The 21,110-nt window shown below is 41.5% G+C and overlaps 1 protein-coding gene across 19 annotated transcripts in view; it reads left to right on the top strand.

Annotated features, from left to right (window-relative positions):
• LOC115156587 (disks large homolog 1) overlaps positions 1–19,723 on the top strand; it is a 285,164-nt gene extending 265,441 nt beyond the window's left edge. For all 19 annotated transcript variants that reach the window (XM_029704079.1, XM_029704077.1, XM_029704076.1 and 16 more), the window contains 6 exons: positions 14,440–14,490; positions 14,704–14,805; positions 15,238–15,410; positions 16,530–16,639; positions 16,941–17,032; positions 17,286–19,723. In XM_029704079.1, the coding sequence (XP_029559939.1) occupies positions 14,440–14,490; positions 14,704–14,805; positions 15,238–15,410; positions 16,530–16,639; positions 16,941–17,032; positions 17,286–17,392 (635 nt within the window). In that variant the 3' untranslated portion in view covers positions 17,393–19,723. The remainder of the gene's footprint in view (positions 1–14,439; positions 14,491–14,703; positions 14,806–15,237; positions 15,411–16,529; positions 16,640–16,940; positions 17,033–17,285) is intronic.
• Positions 19,724–21,110: the final 1,387 nt, after the last annotated feature.

The following is a 21,110-nucleotide window of genomic DNA, read 5'->3' as shown; positions in this document are numbered from 1 at the left end:
CGCGTTCAGTCGAGTAATCCAAATCCACTGTGCTTGCGAAGTGAGTTCAGACGAAAAGTCAAAAAAGTTATATTACAGTTCGTAGAAACATGTCAAACGATGTATAGAATCAATCTTTAGGATGTTTTTATCATAAATCTTCCATAATATTCCAACCGGACGATTCCTTTGTCTTCAGAAATGATAAGGAACACAGCTAACTCTCATGTGAGCTCGCGATTGAGCTCATGTCATTTTCTCAGTCATCTGACTCCATATGCTCTTATTCTCTCCCCATTCACAGTAGAAGCATGAAACAACGTTCTAAAGACTGTTGACATCTAGTGGAAGCCTTAGGAAGTGCAAAATGACCCCACAGACACTGTGTATTAGATAGGCAATCACTTGGAAAAACTACAAACCTCAGCTTTCCACACTACCTTGTTGGATTTTTTCTCAGGTTTTTGCCTGCCATATGAGTTCTGTTATACTCACAGACATCATTCAAACAGTTTTACAAACTTCAGTGTTTTCTATCCAAATCTACTAATAATATGCATATCCTACCTTCTGGGCCTGAGTAGCAGGCAGTTTACTACGGGCATGCTTTTCATCCGGACGTCAAAATACTGCCCCATACCCCGATGAAGTTAAGGAACAAAAATTTGACAGCTGTGCCATATAGATTGAAAAATAAACTCAGCAAAAAAGGAAACGTCCTCTCACTGTCAACTGCGTTTATTTTCATCAAACTTAACATGTATGAATATTTGTATGAACATAACATGTTTCAACAACTGAGACATAAACTGAACAAGTTCCACAGACGTGACTAACAGAAATGGAATAATGTGTCCCTGAACAAAGGGGGGGTTCAAAATCAAAAGTAACAGTCAGTATCTGGTGTGGCCACCAGCTGCATTAAGTACTGCAGTGTATCTCCTCCTCATAGACTGCACCAGATTTCCCAGTTCTTGCTGTGAGATGTTACCCCACTCTTCCACCAAGGCACCTGCAAGTTCCTGGACATTTCTGGGGAGAATGGCCTTAGCCCTCACCCTCCGATCCAACAGGTCCCAGACGTGCTCAATGGGTATTGAGATCCGGGCTGTTCGCTGGCCATGGCAGAACACTGACATTCCTGTCTTGCAGGAAATCACGCACAGAACGAGCAGTATGGCTGGTGGCATTGTCATGCTGGAGGGTCATGTCAGAATGAGCCTGCAGGAAGGGTACCACAAGAGGGAGGAGGATGTCTTCCCTGTAACGCACAGCATTGAGATTGCCTGCAATGACAACAAGCTCAGTCCGATGATGCTGTGACACACCGCCCCAGACCATGACGGACCATCCACCTCCAAATCGATCCCGCTCCAGAGTACAGGCCTCGGTGTATCGCTCATTCCTTCGACGGTAAACGCGAATCTGACCATCACCTTTGGTGAGACAAAACCGCGACTCATCAATGAGGAGCACTTTTTCCAGTCCTGTCTGGTCCAGCGACGGTGGGTTTGTGCCCATAGGCGACATTGTTGCCAGTGATGTCTGGTGAGGACCTGCCTTACAACAGGCCTACAAGCCCTCAGTCCAGCCTCTCTCAGCCTATTGCGGACAGTCTGAGCACTGATGGAGGGATTGTGCGTTCCTGGTGTAACTCGGGCAGTTGTTGTTGCCATCCTGTTCCTGTCCCACAGGTGTGATGTTCAGATGTACCGATCCTGTGCAGGTGTTGTTACACGTGGTCTGCCACAGCGAGGACAATCAGCTGTCCGTCCTGTCTCCCTGTAGCTCTGTCTTAGGCGTCTCACAGTACGGACATTGCAATTTATTGCCCTGGCCACATCTGCAGTCCTCATGCCTCCTTGCAGCATGCCTAAAGCACATTCATGCAGATGAGCAAGGACCCTGGGCATCTTTTTTTTGGTGTTTTTCAGAGTCAGTTAAAAGACCTCTTTAGTGTCCTAGGTTTTCATAACTCTGTCCAAACTCTACCATCAGTAAGCTGTTAGTGTCTTAATGACCGTTCCACAGGTGCATGTTCATTAATTGTTTATGTTTCATTGAACCAACATGGGAAACAGTGTTTAAACTCTTTACAATGAAGATCTGTGAAGGTCTTTGGATTTTTACAAATTATCTTTGAAAGACAGGGTCCTGAAAAAGGGACTTTTCTTTTTTTGCTGAGTTTAGTTGGGAAGAGATTTTCATTGTTCCGATTCCATGGCACATGGTTTATGAATTGACACGCAATTTTCTGTTTACTGTTGCAGGCCTAAAAACTATGGGTTTAACATTATGAATTAATGTTTACATTGAAAATAGAAGCTGTCTCTTAATGAGTTCCGAGAGCCGATCTGTTATCCAACGATTATTATTATTACTGGATGATAGAGCATGGGGACTGGTCTTGATAAATCAATCAGATTTTTATTTGGAAATGTTAGGATTATTTTGCTCTTCACTTGCTGTCACTTAGTAGTTTTGGCCTACAGTACTCTCAACCGGTCCCGTTGTACAGCGCCATATTTTCCTAAATGAAACCCTTAATTAAATCGGTTTAGCCGTGATTGTAAAATGAATCAGTTGATGCATTGGTCCAGAGCCAGGTGTTATTGGCGGAGAGTCAGGGGGAGAATGATGCTTTGAAGAGGGCGAGATGGAGTCACAATCCATGCCAGGCACACCTGTGAGCTCTGGAACTCCACCTCCTGTTTGTGGACTCTGCAAACAACGTGTCCTTGATGAAAATATCTGTCTATTTGTCGAAAAAGCACCCTGATTAACTTCTTGGGGCTATGTGGGACGTTAGCGTGCCCCCCGTGGCGCACCCTATCAACAGCAGGTGCATTTCAAGAGCGGCAAATTTGAAACCAAATAAATGTCAAAATTCAGATTTCTCAAACATACAACTAACTTACAGCCTTTGAAAGATAAACATCTCCTTAATCTAACCACGTTTTCCGATTTCAAAAAGGTTTTACGGGGAAAGCATAAAGTTAGGTTATGTTAGGAGAGTACATTGAAAATAGCTGTGTGTAATGCATTGTCGATTCAAAGACAGGCGTCACCAAAACCATAAAATCAGCTAAAATTATGCACTAACCTTTTACAATCTCCATCAGATGGCACTCCTAGGACATTATGTTAGACAATGCATGCATTTTTAGTTCTATCAAGTTCATATTTATATCTAAAAACAGCGTTTTACTATGGCATTGATGTTCAGGAAATCGTTTCCCTCCAATACCGGCAGTCAAGTCATGACAACAAAATAATTAATTAATATTAGAAAACATTGGTAAAATATTATATTGTCATTCAAAGAATTATAGATTTGCATCTCTTGAACGCAATGGACTTGCCAGATTTAAAATTAACCTTACTGGGAAATCACACTTTGCAATAATCTGAGCACTGCGCCAGAAAAATACGCATTGCGATACAGATTAACCGCCATGTTGGAGAGATCTAAAATCGAAAATACTATGTAAATAATCCATTACCTTTGATTCTCTTCATCAGATGTCACTTCCAAAGAGTCCCAGGTCCATAACGAATGTAGTTTTGTTCAAAAAAGCTCATCATTTATGTCCAAAAACCTCCGTGTTGTAGCACATGATCTAAGCCAGCCGGACTTCACTTCACTTCAAGAACGGAAAAAATATATTTCCGTTCGTTCAAACATGTCAAACGTTGTATCGCATAAATCATTAGGGCCTTTTTTAACCAGAACATGAATAAAATTCAAGGCGGACCATTGGGTTCTCTTTTAAAACGTTTCGGAATGAGAGTACCCACCATCAACTCGCGCGCCAGGTGAGTAATGGGCCATCACGTTCCATGACTCTTATTCGGTCAGATCTCAGAGTAGAAGACTCAAAACACTTTGTAAAGGCTGGGGACATCTTGTGGAAGCAATAGGAAGTGCCAGAATATTCCTAACCCCCTTTGTTTTTCAATGGCATAGGCTCAAAGTCAATTCAACACATCAGGTATCCACTTCCTGTCAGAATCTGTCTCAGGGTTTTGCCTGCCAAATGAGTTCTGTTATACTCACAGACACCATTCAAACAGTTTTTGAAACTTTAGGGTGTTTTCTATCCAAACCTGAACAATAATATGCATATTCTAGCTTCTGAGTTGGTGTAATAGGCAGTTAAAAATGGGCACATATTTTTTCAAAAATTCTCAATACTGCCCCCTATACCCTAACAGGTTAACTCTTTAGTCATATCACAGTTTACCTATTTGCTTATGGTTTTGCCTACACCTAGCGACCTGTTCTAGCATTAATGGCAACAACACTTCAATAACGTGCCATAGAATTCTGAGGCAGCCCGCATGCTGTGCTGCAGTACGACGCAACTTTTAAAGGAAGAAACACTGTAGCATGCACAACGCAGAGGATGGAAACTTCTTACATGTAGTGTGTATACTTTTCAAGTTACAGTATTTCCTTTTTAACATTTTGAATGACATCACAAAATAACAACCAAACCGACATTAGTGTTATTTTAGGTCACCTCTGACCATTCCCCACGTTCTATGTTACAAATATTGTTCCAGTATTCCCCCCACCAGCGGTTGGTGTTGGTGTCTGAGGCACAAATGAAAAGGTTGGACCCTTTGTACAAGTTGTCAGCAGCCGTGTTGTTAGTAGATTGGCTGTAACTTTTCAACCAAATCTCCTAGTGTTTGTGCTTCAAAACGCACAGTGGCTGTCGTGGCCTGCCATTCACCACAGCGTCCACGTGTGGCAACCGTTCCAGTACCTGCGAACTGAGATGAGGATATCTTTCGCCAATATCACACAGTGTTTCACCAGTTGGAGTCACTGGGTCAGTGGCAGACCTGACACCGTTCATTTTAAGGGATTTCAGTCCCCCTCATCATTGGAAACAGAGTCCACTCTGAACGTTGATGCTTTGTTTCCTTAGACGACCGCAGTGCTTAAGGAAGTGTTTGAAGGACAAGAGAAGTTAATCTCAGCTACAGTATCGCATGACTCCAAGGAGGTGAAGTTGCTCACTCACAGAGACTGCTGGCTCGAAATGAAAAGAATAGTATATCAGGTTTGCTGATTGAATTTGACATGATATCATAATATCTGCTCGAGTCAGACTCTGTACCAAGCGGTATCGAAATGTATTTTTCCCAAGGGGTCCTGTCTTCAGATACTCCTTGTGGATGACTGTGTTGCAGCCAGAGTTAGGAGAAGGCAATGTGGTCAGTGGAGACGGCACGGTTACTTGTGATCACAATTGGTTGTTTTTCCAATCCATCAGTGATACCAAATGATCCATCAAGTCTGCTCCGAGTAGCAGGGGTTCAGTTTCGATGCTGGTAACATACACAGGGTGAACAAGCGATACATTTGGAAGTGTAGTTTCAGCATGAGTCTCATTGTGAGAGGCGAGGTAATCGAGTGAAACCTCGAAGTTTAGTGTCGCATCGTTCCATTTTTTTACTTAAAGGGCTGGGTTCACAGCCCTTTTGAGATCATTCAATAATGTTCGAGAGATGAGCGATATTGTCGAGCCCGAATCAATTAGCGCATCATGGGTTAAGCAGTACTCCAGGACTGTTTCCAGGTAGCGACTTTCAGAGATGCGTTTTGTGGTCATGATCCCCACAAAGTGGAGTGATTGTTTGCAACGTCGTGATGTGTTATTTGTATTCATGGTGAAAACAGATCGACTTATCGGAGTTTTAGTGGGATTGGCTTTTGCGATGTTTGCCTTGTGCGTCGCAACACTGGTATCTGAGTCTAAAGTCAAAGCCCGTGGGCTTGTTTCTTGATCGAGTGGGTCCTTGATAGGGTTTTGAGTGATCGTTTACATCCTCGCTAGTGGTGTTAATTTTGGCGGAGCTGTTCTCAGGAAAATCCAAGCCTAGTCATGGCAACTTAACTTTTTCCTCTTTCTCAAAATGTTTGCGTTTCTGTACATAGCAGAAATTTTTGAGAACATTTGTCTTCAGTTTGATCGTCATTGAACCCTTTGTTACCTGTTATTTTGTGTGGTTTGGGTGCAGGAACGTAGCGATCAGGTTGATTGTAGTGGTAGTCATTTCGCTTGCGACGTTGTTTATAGTTGTTGGTATTGTGATTTCGTGGTAGATACCGTTGTTGTGCATCATCTCTCAACTATCCTATCACCCTCCAACTGGAGTGAGTGCTCCTGTTCAATATTGAAAACTGAGATGTCAGGGCTCTTCGCGTAGCTCAATTTTGATGCCTCAAAAGCTGTGCTTGCAAGCTGTCTGAGTTCTGAGATTGGCAAACCAACGTGGGCTGTAGGGCCCAAGTAGTTAATGAAGTTGTTCGACAGAAACATTTGTTTGAATGGTAATAGCTCTTCCATTCCTGTTTCAGTGAGTAGGCCAAAGTAAGCTGAACGAAGCCTATGCTTGTGATAGTTCATTCCGAGCTTGTTTGACAGTCTTAACCAGCGAGCTGTCGTGTTTGCGAATTGCAAAACCACTGAATTCTATTTTCAAAACTGTGGCAAGTTTTGCGTAGTAACCTTGTCACGTGTCTATTCGACGTTCGCTTCAACAGGTGAAGCCTGTCAGTATCTGCAGCGTTCGGGTAGCCATCCAAGGCGTACTCTATGTCTGCTAATAATGTCTGTGTCTTTTGACTTCCCTGAAATGGGATCAAAGGTGCGGAAGTTGGGCCTTCCTCTGACACCGCCTAGTATATACAGTGCCTTGCAAAAGTATTCAACCCCTTGGCATTTTTCATATTTTGTTGCATTACAACCTGTAATTTAAATTGATTTTTATTTGGATTTCATGTAATGGACATACACAAAATAGTCCAAATTCGTGAAGTGAAATGAAAAAAATTACTTGTTTAACCTCTCTAGGGTCGGCGGGACGAAATCGTCCCACCTACGAAACAGCCAATGGAATCCTGTGGCGCGTTATTCAAATACCTTAGAAATGCTATTACTTCAATTTCTCAAACATATGACTATTTTACAGCATTTTAAAGACAAGACTCTCGTTAATCTAACCACACTGTCCGATTTCAAAAAGGCTTTACAACGAAAGCAAAACATTAGATTGTCAGCAGAGTACCCAGCCAGAAATAATCAGACACCCATTTTTCAAGCTAGCATATAATGTCACAAAAACCCAGAAGACAGCTAAATGCAGCACTAACCTTTGATGATCTTCATCAGATGACACACCTAGGACATTATGTTATACAATACATGCATGTTTTGTTCAATCAAGTTCATATTTTTAAAAAACAGCTTTTTACATTAGCATGTGACGTTCAGAACTAGCATACCCCCCGCAAACTTCCGGTGAATTTACTAAACATTTACTAAATTACTCACAATAAACATTCACAAAAAGCATAACAATTATTTTAAGAATTATAGATACAGAACTCCTCTATGCACTCGATATGTCCGATTTTAAAATAGCTTTTCGGTGAAAGCACATTTTGCAATATTCTAAGTAGATAGCACGGCATCACAGGGCTAGCTATTTAGATACCCACCCAGGTCAGCCTCCACCAAAATCACATTCCCTATAAGAAAAATGTTCTTACCTTGCTTGTTCTTCGTCAGAATACACTGCCAGGACTTCTACTTCAATAACAAATGTTGGTTTGGTCCCAAATAATCCATCGTTATATCCAAACAGCGACGTTTTGTTCGTGAGTTCTAGACACTATCAGAATGCTTCATCACGGTGTCGCACATGGCGCATTGGCGTGACAAAAATGTCTAAATATTCCATTACCGTACTTCGAAGCATGTCAACCGCTGTTTAAAACCAATTTTTATGCCATTTATCTCGTAGATAAGTGATAATATTCCGACCGGGAATATGCATTGAGCCTAAACAGCCGAATTAAATTTCTCCTCAGGAGTGAATCGTGCACGCGCCTCATTCAAAGGTCCTCTGAGCCGCCACTTACCAAAGCCGATAATGTGTTTCAGCCTGAGGCTCCCTCGTCAACCTTCAGTTATTTCCCGGGCTCTGAGAGCCTATCGGAGCCCTGGGAATTGTCACGTTACAGCTAAGATCCTTACTTTTCAATAAACAGATGCAAGACGCACGACTCCTTGTCAGACAGGGTACTTCCTGCTTGAAACCTTGTCAGGTTTTTGCCTGCCATAGGAGTTCTGTTATACTCACAGACACCATTCAAACAGTTTTAGAAAATTCAGAGTGTTTTCTATCCAAACCTGAACAGTAATATGCATATTCTAGCTTCTGAGTTGGTGTAGGAGGCAGTTAAAAATGGGCACATATTTTTTCCAAAATTCTCAATACTGCCCCCTATCCCAAACAGGTTAATGGTATTTCTCACATCGGCTATGGAGAGCGTGATCACACTGTCGTCCATAACAGCTGGTGCTCTCATACATGCTTTAGTGTTGCTTGCCTCGAAGCGAGCATAAAAGCCATTTAGCTCGTCTGGTAGGCTCGTGTCACTGGGCAGCTTGCGGCTGGGTTTCCCTTAGTAGTCAGTAACAGTTTGCAAGCCCTGCCACATCCGACGAGCATCAGAGCCGGTGTAGTAGGATTCAATCTTAGTCCTGTATTGACGCTTTGTCTGTTTGATGGTTCGTCGGGGGGCATAGCGGGATTTCTTATAAGCGTCCGGATTAGTGTCCCACTCCTTGAAAGCCGCAACTCTAGGTGGTCCAGAGTTTTCTTTCCTCTGGTTGCACATGTGACATGCTGGTCGAAATTAGGTGAAATGGATTTAAGTTTGCCAGCATTAAAGTCCCCGGACACTAGGAGTGCCGCTTCTGGATGAGCATTTTCTTGTTTGCTTATGGCCTTATACAGCTCATTGAGTGTGGTCTTAGTGCCAGCATCGTTTTGAGGTGGTAAATAGACGGCTACGAAAAATATAGTTGAAAACTCTCTTGGTAGATAGTGTGGTCTACAGCTTATCATGAGGTACTCTACCTCAAGCGAGCAATACCTTGAGACTTCCTTAATCTTGCATCTAGACGTTCCGCTTACCTGGAGCTTTTGACGGTGTACATAGCACTCAGGTGTTTCTCCCATTGTTGGCAGGCCAGCGTGCTTGTGAGGACCGACAGCGGTGGCATACATCAACAGACAGGGAGGGGTGCGGTCTCTCCTCCTCTTATACTTGGCCCGCTTCCTACTGCTATAGAGCAGTGCGCACTTTCCCTAACTCCGGACGACGCATCTCCCCGGGGACCTTAAAACCTCTTGCATCTAGACGTTCCGCTAGCGGAACGCCTCTCCAAATATCCAATGGAAGGGCGTGGTGCGAAATACAAAAACCTCAAGAATGCAATAATTTACATTTTTCAAACATATGACTATTTTACACCATTTTAAAGACAAGACTCTCGTTAATCTAACCACATTGTCCGATTTCAAAAAGGCTTTACAGCGAAAGCAAAACATTAGATTATGTTAGGAGAGTACATAGCCAAAAACAATCACACAGCCATTTTCCAAGCAAGCATACATGTCACATAAACCCAAAACACAGCTAAATGAAGCACTAACCTTTGATGATCTTCATCAGATGACACTCCTAGGACATTATGTTATACAATACATGCATGTTTTGTTCAATCAAGTTCATATTTATATCCAAAACCAGCTTTTTACATTGGCATGTGATGTTCAGAACATGCATTCCCACCCAAAACTTCCGGTGAATTTACTAAATTACTCATCATAAACGTTGACAAAATACATACAAATTATTTTAAGAATTATAGATATAGAACTCCTTTATGCAATCGCTATGTCAGATTTTAAAATAGCTTTACAGCGAAAGCACATTTTGCAATATTCTGAGTACATAGCTTAGCCATCACGGCTAGGTATTTTGACACCCGCCAACTTCGGGGCACACTAAACTCAGAATTACTATTAGAAAAATGGTATTACCTTTGCTGATCTTCGTCAGAATGCACTCCCAGGACTGCTACTTCTACAAGAAATGTTGTTTTTGTTCCAAATAATCCATATTTATGTCCAAATACCTCCGTTTTGTTTGTGCGTTCAGGTAAAGGGTAACGCGCGAGCGCATATCGAGACAAAAAAAATCAAAATGTTCCTTTACCGTACTTAGAAGCATGTCAAACGCTGTTTAAAATCTATTTTTATGGTATTTTTCTCGTAAAATAGCGTTAATATTCCAACCGGACAATAGTGTATTCATTCAAAGACGAAAAGAAAGAACAGCATGGTCTCGTGAATGCGCATCTCCAATCTCTTAGTTACCAGACAGATCACTGACAAACTGAGCTACCATACTCTGCCCAGAGACAGGAGACGCCTCAATCCGCTTTCTGAATGCTTTAGAGAGCCAATGGAAGCCTTAGAAAGTGCCACGTAACAGCTCAGATACTGTAGTTTCGAAAGGGACGAGAAAGAAGAACTACAAATTCACAGACAGGCCACTTCCTGCTTGGAATCTTCTCAGGTTTTTGCCTGCCATATGAGTTCTGTTATACTCACAGACACCATTCAAACAGTTTTAGAAACTTCAGAGTGTTTTCTATCCAAATCTACTAATTATATGCATATTCTCGTTTCTGGGCAAGAGTAGTAACCAGTTTAAATCGGGTACTTTTTTTTCATCCGGCCGTGAAAATACTGCCCCCTAGCCCAAACAGGTTAATATTAGATATTGTGCACCAGCTGTCATTGACAAATAGACTCACACTCCCACCCCTCTACTTACCAGACGTAGCTGTTCTGTCCTGCCGATGCACGAAAACCCAGCCAACTGTATATTATCAGTGTCGCTGTTCAGCCACGACTCGGTGAAACATAAGATATTACCGTTTTTAATGTCCCGTTGGTAGGATATTCTCAAACTGAGATCATCCAGTTTATTCTCCAGTGATTGCACATTGGCCAATGGAACGGATGGTAGAGGCGGGTTACCTACTAGCCGACTAATTCTCACAAGGCACCCAGATCTCCGCCCTCTGTATTTCCATCTTTTCTTCACACGAATGACGGGGATTTGGGCCTGGTCTCGGAGAAGCATATATCCTTCACCTCGGACTCATTAAAGAAAAAAATGTTGTCCAGTTCGAGGTAAGTAATCGCTGTTCTGATATCCAGAAGCTCTTTGCGGTCATAAGAGACGGTAGCAGCAACATTATGTACAAAATAAGTTACAAACAATGCAGGGGGAAAAAACTCAAAATAGCATAATTGTTTAGGAGCCCGTAAAATGGCAGCCATACCCTCCGGCGCCAAACTGGGGCTGATTAATTAATTGTCAGTACATTTAGTTGATTCTCTACTAAGTTCAATACTGTTTTTAATATTGTTGAATTCCGTTTTAATGTCTGGATTCCGTAATTCCGTCCACTTTCTCCTCACCGCAGATTTTATAGGGCCCTATATGTGTAGGCTATAGGAGTAGTAGGATAAAGAAATGCATGTCGTGTCGGGAACATGCCGCCGGCATATCTCCATCTCTTTCTCTGTCTTGCAAAGGCACACAAAATTACTTCTTTACTTATTTTATGTTTAAGGAAAAGTGTGTAGGTCGCATTCTTTATCGTAGAGCTGTGGAAGCTATGTATTTAGATCCGCCTGCCCGAGACAAATTCAGCGATTGCTTTGGCATGTCTGTGCCGTGAAGCAGTCGAGCAGGATACATATTTTCCTAAGGACTGCCCTTTTGATGTAACGTTGCAGTGAAGTGATATAAATCAATGTAACACTTAGGAGAAAAAACAATCAGTGTTTTGTGTGATGATGTAGGCTAACCTTTATAGTTGCGGCCATATCGTAGGTTCCTGAAAAAAGAACACTACTTGACTGCCTCTTTGCCCCCTGCGCAGCATAGCCAATGATTGCTGTCTTGCTGCGTTCCACCTATGGGTAGCCCAAGATTCTAGGCAGTCGAGCGTGTATCCGGACCAGTGAAAATAGTCTGACTATGGACGAGTTCGTTTTGCATTGCCCGGTTCCATAGTTATGCCATATATGCTGATATCGTGGCGAGAGTAAATAGCTGCATGTAACTCTGCAGCTAAGAAGAACATGAAATCGCTGGACTGCCTGTGTCACACAGTTTGTACGAAAATGTAAATTTTGTTTAAACCGTCAATAGATGCATGATTTTTAAAGGAACCGGTTGACTGTCTTTTAGCTAACTATTCTTAGTGCAAATTCAGACCATTAAAAATATCTAGCTAGCTAAAAGACAGTCAACCGGTTCCTTTAAAACTTGCAGTTCATTTGACATGTTTTACACAAAATACATTATCGACATGTTCGTACAAACTTTGTCAGTATTGCAAACAAGCATGACACAAACAGGCTGTATAGCAATGCAAGTTTTGAAAAAAAAATGAACCTAATCTTCATGACTAATGTTCAAACTTAGACGTCAAACAGTATCAAAGTTCTGGTCTAAGGCTTCTAAAAATGTTAGGCCATGCCTACTCCCCTCCTGAAAAAAGAACATGAAATTGCGCTTATGCTTACTGAGGCATGAAATGCTTTAGTTCAAACAGCTTTGTGTAAAACATGAGGTTTGTAGGAAATCGTGCTTATGCTTAATGGGCTAATGAGAGAATGCAATAGTTTTGTGTACAACATGAAGTTTGTATGCAACACCAGTGACCAGACAAAGATGATCAAGGAGGGGGGGAACGGCAGCGTAGCACTCAGCACAGCAAGTATGAAAGGCAGAGTGGGCACTCGGCGAGGTAAAAAAATTAACCTGCACCTGCGCAGAATTATCCATATTTTTTGCCTGAGCAAAACTCTGATTTTTTTTAATCCCTAAGCTTCTCTTCCTTTATATTTATTTTCTGAATATTAATATCATACAGTGGACATCTAAGCCTATGCACCCTGATGCATTTAGCGCTCAGATCTCTGACAGATGTACCGGGATGGACAATTCATATTTTAGGAAAGTATAAACAATAGGCTGTAACGTTTTGAATATGCTAGACATCGAAATACAAGCAGTTTTAATTTATTCATTACTTTTTTTACTGGCCTTTTTGTAACGTGTGTGACTGTTCTCGGGTCCATTTGGAAAAACGGGTCTCAGGGTTTTTTAGATTAATTTATGTATATGGGGTCGGATGGGAAAGCCATGGATCCATTTCCACCTTTTTGGACCCGTAAAGACCTCTAGTGTGTATGTGTGTCATTTTGAATGTGCTCATGTCTGATCTGCTATTTTAATCTTCTGAACACATTATGTATGAACATAAATATTGGTCAGACTCATAACACAAGAATGTTATAGCCATGTCCTGGACCGTTGGACCCATCTACCAGTTTTTATAGCTTGCATTATTCCTAGACATTACATTTCACTGTGACGCTGCTGGTGTTCTCTACTTTTTCGGAAGAGTTTGAAAAAAGCAAGTCTTGGCCGAGGTCATGAATTCCCTATTTAGTGATCTACTTTTAACCAGGGCCCTCAGGGCAAGTAGTGCACTATGTAGGGAGTAGGATGTTATTTGTGGTGCAACCATTGTTTTGCCAAATTAAAGAGATCACTTACTGCTCAGCTCTTGTGTAACAATATTAGCCATATGTTTATTCAACATGACCTCCAACCAAATATATTTGAATAAAGTCAATGATCCTCTGATCAAACTTTCGCCCATACCATTGCTCCAAACCTCTCATCATAGGACCAAGGAAAATCATTCTAAGATCAAGAGCTATAGATGGGTTGGTTGTTTAGCAACAAAACTGAGGCTTGTGCAACTAAGGGCCAAAACAGACCGGGCTGGCTTAGATTGTTGACAACATTTAAGCTATATTTCTATGTTTATTGAAAACATAAATACATTTTTACAATGAGTGCTTGTCTCTCAAATACATCGTTACAGTTGTTTGTTAGCTAGCTAGCGGAATTGAGCCATATTAGCATTGACACGAAATCCATTAAAACATGTCAGAACAAGGCATGGCATCAATAACAAGCTGAAACGAGCCACTAATGATTTCTCACATGGCAGTTTCTTGTCATTCTTGCACAATGACTTTTGCCCCATGGAAGAGTGCACGTCTTTTTTGACATTGTCAGCTAACACATGTATACCAAGCTTGTGGTTTCAAATAGTAATTTTAATACCGTGTGCAAGTGACGCATTCCTATGTCGTACTTCCGTTTTCATGTCCCTGATCTATTGAATGGGCTTGACGATTATATTATCAAGTTCTTGAAAACACGGTCATATAAGATATATAACAAATTATAATCGTGTTTGTGGATAAATGTACTTCTGCCAGATGCCTTTCATTAAGTTTTTGTGCTGGAGACCATTCAAAAAGCCTACAAATGTTTTAAAAAATGACAAGGCTACTTGCTACGTCACTTGCATAGCATAAAACAAACAACATAGATATATACAGAAAAGTATCAAAGTGGAATTATTTTCTGTACTCTTGTGTGATGGAAAGCATGGTTCTTCTGTGGTCACTCGTTGTTCTCAGGTGGTCAAGAGGAGTACGTGCTGTCATACGAGCCAGTCAGTCAACAGGAAGGTGAGCTTCTTTTTCTCCATCACAGTCAAATACCTTCGGTGCCTTGTTAACATTTAAATGACATTTGATTTCAATGTGTAAAGCTTCAGGAGGCGTTGGTGTGTAAAAACACAATTTATATCAGTTAGAAGTATGATGTTTTTCCAAATTGCTTGACTGTGTTTGGATTTTTCAAACACAATCTTAGCGGTTGGCTTTTTGTTCTCCCATCAGTGAACTACACCCGTCCAGTGATTATTCTCGGTCCCATGAAGGATCGGGTAAACGACGACCTGATATCGGAGTTCCCCGACAAATTTGGGTCCTGTGTACCCCGTGAGTGTAATGTTACTTGTCTTACGTGTTTGCCCTGGTAAAAGACAGCGCTTTTACAGGTTATGTAGTTCCTCAAACACAAGTTGTGGCTGAGAGAACGTGCACCATTCATTACAATGGTAATGTTCCCTTTATGCATAATATTGTTCGTGGTGAAAATAGGACATTTTTCTACTTGCAGGCCAACCATTTTGTCACGCAGTCTGATAAACACAGTCATCAGTCTGAGTTGATCTCTTCTCACTAATTCTCACAAAATATGCATCCCAAATGGCACTCTTTTATACTCTGTTCAAAAGTAGTGCAATATAGAGAGCAATTTGGAACTTTTGCATTCTTCCCCACATATTTAAAAGCATTGGATTAATGTAAGGATGGGAAAGAGGGAGTTTCCGCCATACGTCTAACACTGGTCCTTTCCTTTCCCCCCAGACACAACCAGACCTAAGCGGGACTATGAGGTGGACACCAGGGACTACCACTTTGTGGTGTCCAGGGAGCAGATGGAGAAGGACATCCAGGACCACAAGTTTATCGAGGCGGGCCAGTACAACAACCACCTGTACGGGACCAGCGTACAGTCGGTGCGTGAGGTGGCAGAGAAGGTACGTGAACCGAATAGAAGGCCATCCTTAACGGAACTTCTTCACTGTCTGCAGTCCCACCACAGCAGGCAAAACTGGTTGAAAAAAACAGCAGTTTCTGGTTGTATTGACGTACTTTCAACCAAGGCAAAGGTGTTCAGCCTTAAAAGCAACAGTCTGTAAGATGCCCTGTAATTTCCAGTTGATAAATATGCCCTTAGATTTTTAGGAATATGCATAGACACACTAGCGGTAAAAGTTTTAGAAAACCTACTCATTCAAGGGTTTTTCTTTATTTTTACTATTTTCTACATTGTAGAATAATAGTGAAGACATCAAAACTATGAAATATCACATATGGAATCATGTAGTAAACAAAAAAGTTAAACAGATTCTTCAAATAGCTACCCTTTGCCTTGATGACAGCTCTGCACACTGTTGGCATTCTCTCAACCAGCTTCACCTGGAATGCTTTTCAAACAGTCTTGAAGGAGTTCCCACATATGCTGAGCACTTATTGGCTGCGTTTCCATCACTGTGCGGTCCGATTTATCCCAAACCATCTAAATTTGATTGAGGTCGGGGGATTGTGGAGGTCAGGTCATTTGATGCAGCACTCCATCACTCTCCTTCTTGGTAAAATAGCCCTTACACAGCCTAGAGGTATGTTGGGTCATTGTCCTGTTGAAACTTTTGACCGCTAGTGTACATGTACCCGAGGTAGCTAAAAGGGGTCGCCATTGTTTAACTTTAGGTTCACTCACTAAGCAAAGGTGCTCATTCAGGGCTCTGTGAAATCCTGCTCCAGTTAATAGGAGTTATGCCTTATGTTGTCACCCAGTCATGTCTTTTATTTTCCAAGCTACAGCATATCATTTAAAAAGAATTTGGGACAGTACAGCGGGAAATATAGAGGGAGACCGATAGTAGGGGCATAGACAGAAGGTGGCCAAGACGGGGCTCGAACCCCCATCGCCAGGGTGCATATGTGGTCCAGAGTCGGAAGCTTAGGCAACTACTCCTGACTCCGGCACAGCAAACAATGTTTTACATAAAGCATATCATAGAGTTCAGTCTGGTTTGTGTTTCTGTATCGTGACAACACTGCACCCACCAGATTTCTCTGTTCCCCTCCCTAAGGGCAAACACTGCATCCTAGATGTGTCGGGCAACGCCATCAAGAGGCTGCAGCTGGCCCAGCTCCATCCCATCGCTGTTTTCATCAAACCCAAGTCTGTGGAGAACATCATGTGAGTGGGAGCTGATTCTCTGTCAGCTTTAGATGCATATCCACCTGGTACAACTGTCAGCTTAGTTTAGCAGACTTGATGGTTGCTGTCGGTTTGGAGCTTAGCTGGCACAAAAGCCTGTGTCATGCAATCTGCAAATAAAATTTTAAAAATAAAAAAGAAGTTTAGGTAGGTCTGGTATCGGTGTGTCTTTCTACAATTGTTTTGGATTGCTAGTTGTTCTTGCCGGAATTAGTACCTGGCTCTAGACACACTGTTGTGTACAGGGTTTTCACTGTGCTGTTCTCTCCCTTTCTATCAGGGAGATGAATAAGAGGCTGACGGAGGAGCAGAGCAGGAAGACCTTTGACAGAGCCACCAAGCTGGAGCAGGAGTTCACCGAGCATTTTACAGGTGACAAACTAGCCCATTTCTCTGTGACCTTGGCATGACATGGGACGGTTAGTTTAACATTTAATTGTTTACTTTATTTATATGTGTGTATCACCCTTTTTTAACACAGGGAAATCTTAAGGGGCTTCACAGGCAAATAAATTACAATGAAAGCAACAGAGTAGACACAGCATTGCAAGTAGATGCATATAAAGGCTATTGGATGAGAAGCTACGCTTAACCAGTCACTAAGCCTTTTTTGTGTCTGTTTCAGCCATTGTTCAAGGAGATACCTTGGAGGAGATCTACGAGCAAGTCAAGCAGATCATAGAGGAACAGTCTGGCCCGTTCATATGGGTGCTATCCAAGGAGAAATTATGAAGAGGTCACAACACTTTCTACTCCCCTGTCATCCTCCTCTCCTTTTTATTTATGATTTATGCCCTGTTCTGCTGAAACTGGAAACACTACCCTACCACCTCCAAAACGGTTCGAACCTTATCACCCCCCTTTTCCTCAATCGCCCTCCTCTGCCAGGCTTCTCTCATGACCTAAGTCTTCGGTCCCACCGACCGAGAAGTGACAGTGACGGCCAGTGATGTTGACAACGAATAGCCAGACCAGCAGAGCAAAGCACAGAGGGGCAGATGATGTTGTTCAAACGGTACAGTTCCTTAATGTTTAAAGGAGGTGACTTTCAAAGAAAAAAGGAAAGTGAAAGAACTTTTTAATGGCTTAAGGCTTAATAGTACCTCCGATTTAAGTCTAGTTATTTTTCGGCCGAAGACGAAGGAAGTTCAGGCATTAGGTTATAAGTAGTGGAAACACAAAGCAAAACGTTGCACGTGATGGCTTTAACAGCATGTCTTTTTAGTACCTTTTTTCCACTTTCTTTTACCCCCCAACCGTCATCCTTCAACATATTTATCATAGTACTCTTTATTTTTTTTTTAACACAGTTGTATTCACTTTCCCCCCCGCTCCTTACTAGTGTATCCATGTTAGAAAGCCATTGAATTTTGTGTCTTTGAGCGGCACACAGATGTTTCTTGTGCGGCACTTGATTGAACAGGGTTCTTCAACTCAAGTCCTGGAGGGTAGAGTGTGTGTAGTGTGTCCATTCAAAGGGTTTAACGCTGACCTCTGCTCTTAACAAAGAACTGTGTGACGCAAACAGCATTACTGTTTGTACGGTTGTAATTATCGTTTGCATCCTACATGTGTGTTTGATTCCTGGAATAATATTGACATTTTCATAAGCAAAATGTGATATCGCTCCTACTAAAACACATACTTCCCTCTAGAACTTGAGTTTGAGATCAGATCAGTGTAAGAACTATGGAGACTTTTTAAGCTGTGTCTTGCTGTTTAAATGACCATCTTTGATCGTTTTAATTGTTTTTGAGAGTGCTTTTACAGATGCGAAAGTAAGGAACTGCCATTTTTAGGTGTCCTTAGGTTTGTCAGCAAAATGCAGATGCAAAAATGTAACAACTTTATTGTACAATGAGATTTTAACATATATTTAACCCTCCGTAAACTGCCTATTTTGTTATAATAAAAGTCTATATTGAACTTTACTTAAACACTAATACTATGGGAATTATTTTGATTGCATTTTTAATCATATATAAATAAAAAAGTATAAAAGATATTTAAATATAAAAATATATTTTTTTGTTTTCTTTTACCACCACCTCCTTTAAAAATGTTTTTTTTAAAGAAATTATTAGTCTACATCAGAAAAACGATTATTATAATACAGTGCTCCCTTATTGTGGTTCTAAAGAACCTATGGGTATGCTCTTTCCCCCTACAACTAATACCTCAATTATTGATTAAACTGTGAAATTATGAACAGGGTGTCACTATTGTGAAACATTATCCCTGTTTCAAGTTTGAGGTGTAAGGTGAAGTTGCCCCTAGATGCTGATCTTGGGTCAGTTTAGCATTTTCTCCCCAATGGTTAAGGTTAGGATTGATGGAGGGGAAGCTGATCCTAGATCTGCACCTGGGGGAAACTTCACACCGGAGCAGTTAGTCTCTATTGTACCAGGACTATAGAGACCACTTTCCCTGCCCAGGTAAAACCCATGTTTTAGATTGGAGAGCAATCTCAGAGAGGGCCACTATGGCAGCTAGAATCCTCCCGTGTCCTATTATAGTAACCGACTAGTTGTCTTTACATCATGTGATGGCCTACAAGATTTTGAAAAAAACGATGTAACCCATAAAACTACAGATGACTAGAAGTAATATAACAAAAATATTAAATAACATTTGTTTATTACACCTGCCAAATGTTTAAAGGCCCTGACTTGAAAACAACACAGCTTCACGTAAGGAATGTAGTGGCTATTCTTGAGTGTTTTTTTCCCAGAATGCAATGATGCCGGTTCTATCGTAGATATAGGAACTGAAGGTCCAGACTTGACCCATTGGACTTTTTTTTATAGACTTCGTTCAACGGAGGGCTCTGCACATGGCTTGTGTCCCTCAGCGAGGCCTCCCCCATCCTCGCCTTCAAGATAACGGCTTTTTCTACACTACAAAACTGCTTCTTCCATCACCTCACCACCTCCACTTTTCTTCAGAATTTTTGGGGACTGTCTGGAAACATGTAAATAACCTACCGATTCTCATTCATTCCATTAATCAGAGAGGAGAACGGCTCATAATTGAATAAAAAAATATAACATTTCTCATACAACTTACTGTGGTGTGGGTGCGAGTATTTTCTTTCTGTTGTGTGTGTGGAGTGCCAGATCGTAAACCCTATTTCAATTGACCACCCCTCCAATTGTTTGTTTGTGTGTGTGTGTGTGTGTGTGTATTGTAGAAATAGATGTGGGTCTGAAGATGGCTGTTGATGATTGTTGAGATATCCAATGACATTTTCATGTGCAAATTACACTTGATTTCAAGACATCTGTAGGCTGGTGCTCAAGGAATGACATTCCCATGAGCGCAACATTACTTTTTTAAACATTTGAAGATATACATCATTAGGTCATTGCAACAAACAAGCACACTCTGCCTATTGGGGAAGTCAGACAGAGGCAGCAAGAGTCAAAAGCCACACCAAACTAGTAACAGCAATATGGTCGGATGCCTCTAATAGGAGCCGGTTTCCTGGACTGCTCAAGCCTTCTCTTGGACTAAAAAGCATGCTCTATTCAGTCTATTGAGAATCTAATTTGTAAGGGCTTATTCTTTTCCACATACTGTTATGCTCACAACACTCAATAATAGCCCATACGGGGGGGGGGGAAAAACATATCAAATATATTTTTTTATACATTTTTTAGGATACGTGAAATATTTAAAATTGGATTACGGAATGTATGGAAAAGGTATACTGAAAAAAAATATAAACGCAACATGTAAAGCTTTGGTCCCATGTTTCATGAGCTGAAATAAAAGATCCCGAAATGCTCCATATGCACAAAAGCTTATTTCCCTCCAATTTTGTTTACGTCCCTGTTAGTGAGCATTTCTCCTTTGCAAAGATAATCCATACACCTGACAGGTTTGGCATATCAAGAAGCTGATTAAACAGCATGATCATTACACAGGTCCACCTTGTGCTGGGGACAATAAAAGGCCACTCTAAAATGTGCAGTTTGGTCACACAACACAATGTCACAGATCTCTGAAGTTTTGAGGGAGTGTGCATTTGGCATGCTGATTGCAGGAATGTCCACCAGAGCTGTTGCCAGAGAATTTAATGTTAATTTCTCTACCATAAGCCGCCACCAACGGCGTTTTAGAGAATCGCAGACCACATGTAACCACGCCAGCCCAGGACCTCCACAATCAGCCTCTTCTCCTGCAGGATCCTCTAAGACCAGCTACCCAGACAGCTGATGAAACTGAGGAGTATTTCTGTCTGGGGAACACTCATTCTGATTGTCTGAGCCTGGCTCCCCAGTTAGTGGATCTATGGCCTCCCAGGCCCAACCATGGCTGCGCCCCTGCCCAGTCATGTGAAATTCATAGATTAGGGCCTAAATTAATAACTGATTTCGTTATTTGAAATGTAACTCAGTAAAATTGTTGAAATTGTTGCATGTTGCTTTTTATATTGTTTTTCAGTATA

The sequence above is a fragment of the Salmo trutta genome, chromosome 21, assembly GCF_901001165.1.
Source record: "Salmo trutta chromosome 21, fSalTru1.1, whole genome shotgun sequence".
Classification (NCBI taxonomy): domain Eukaryota; kingdom Metazoa; phylum Chordata; class Actinopteri; order Salmoniformes; family Salmonidae; genus Salmo; species Salmo trutta.
The sequence above is the reverse complement of the archived record's forward strand: the minus strand, read 5'-3'. Positions and strand labels throughout refer to the sequence as shown.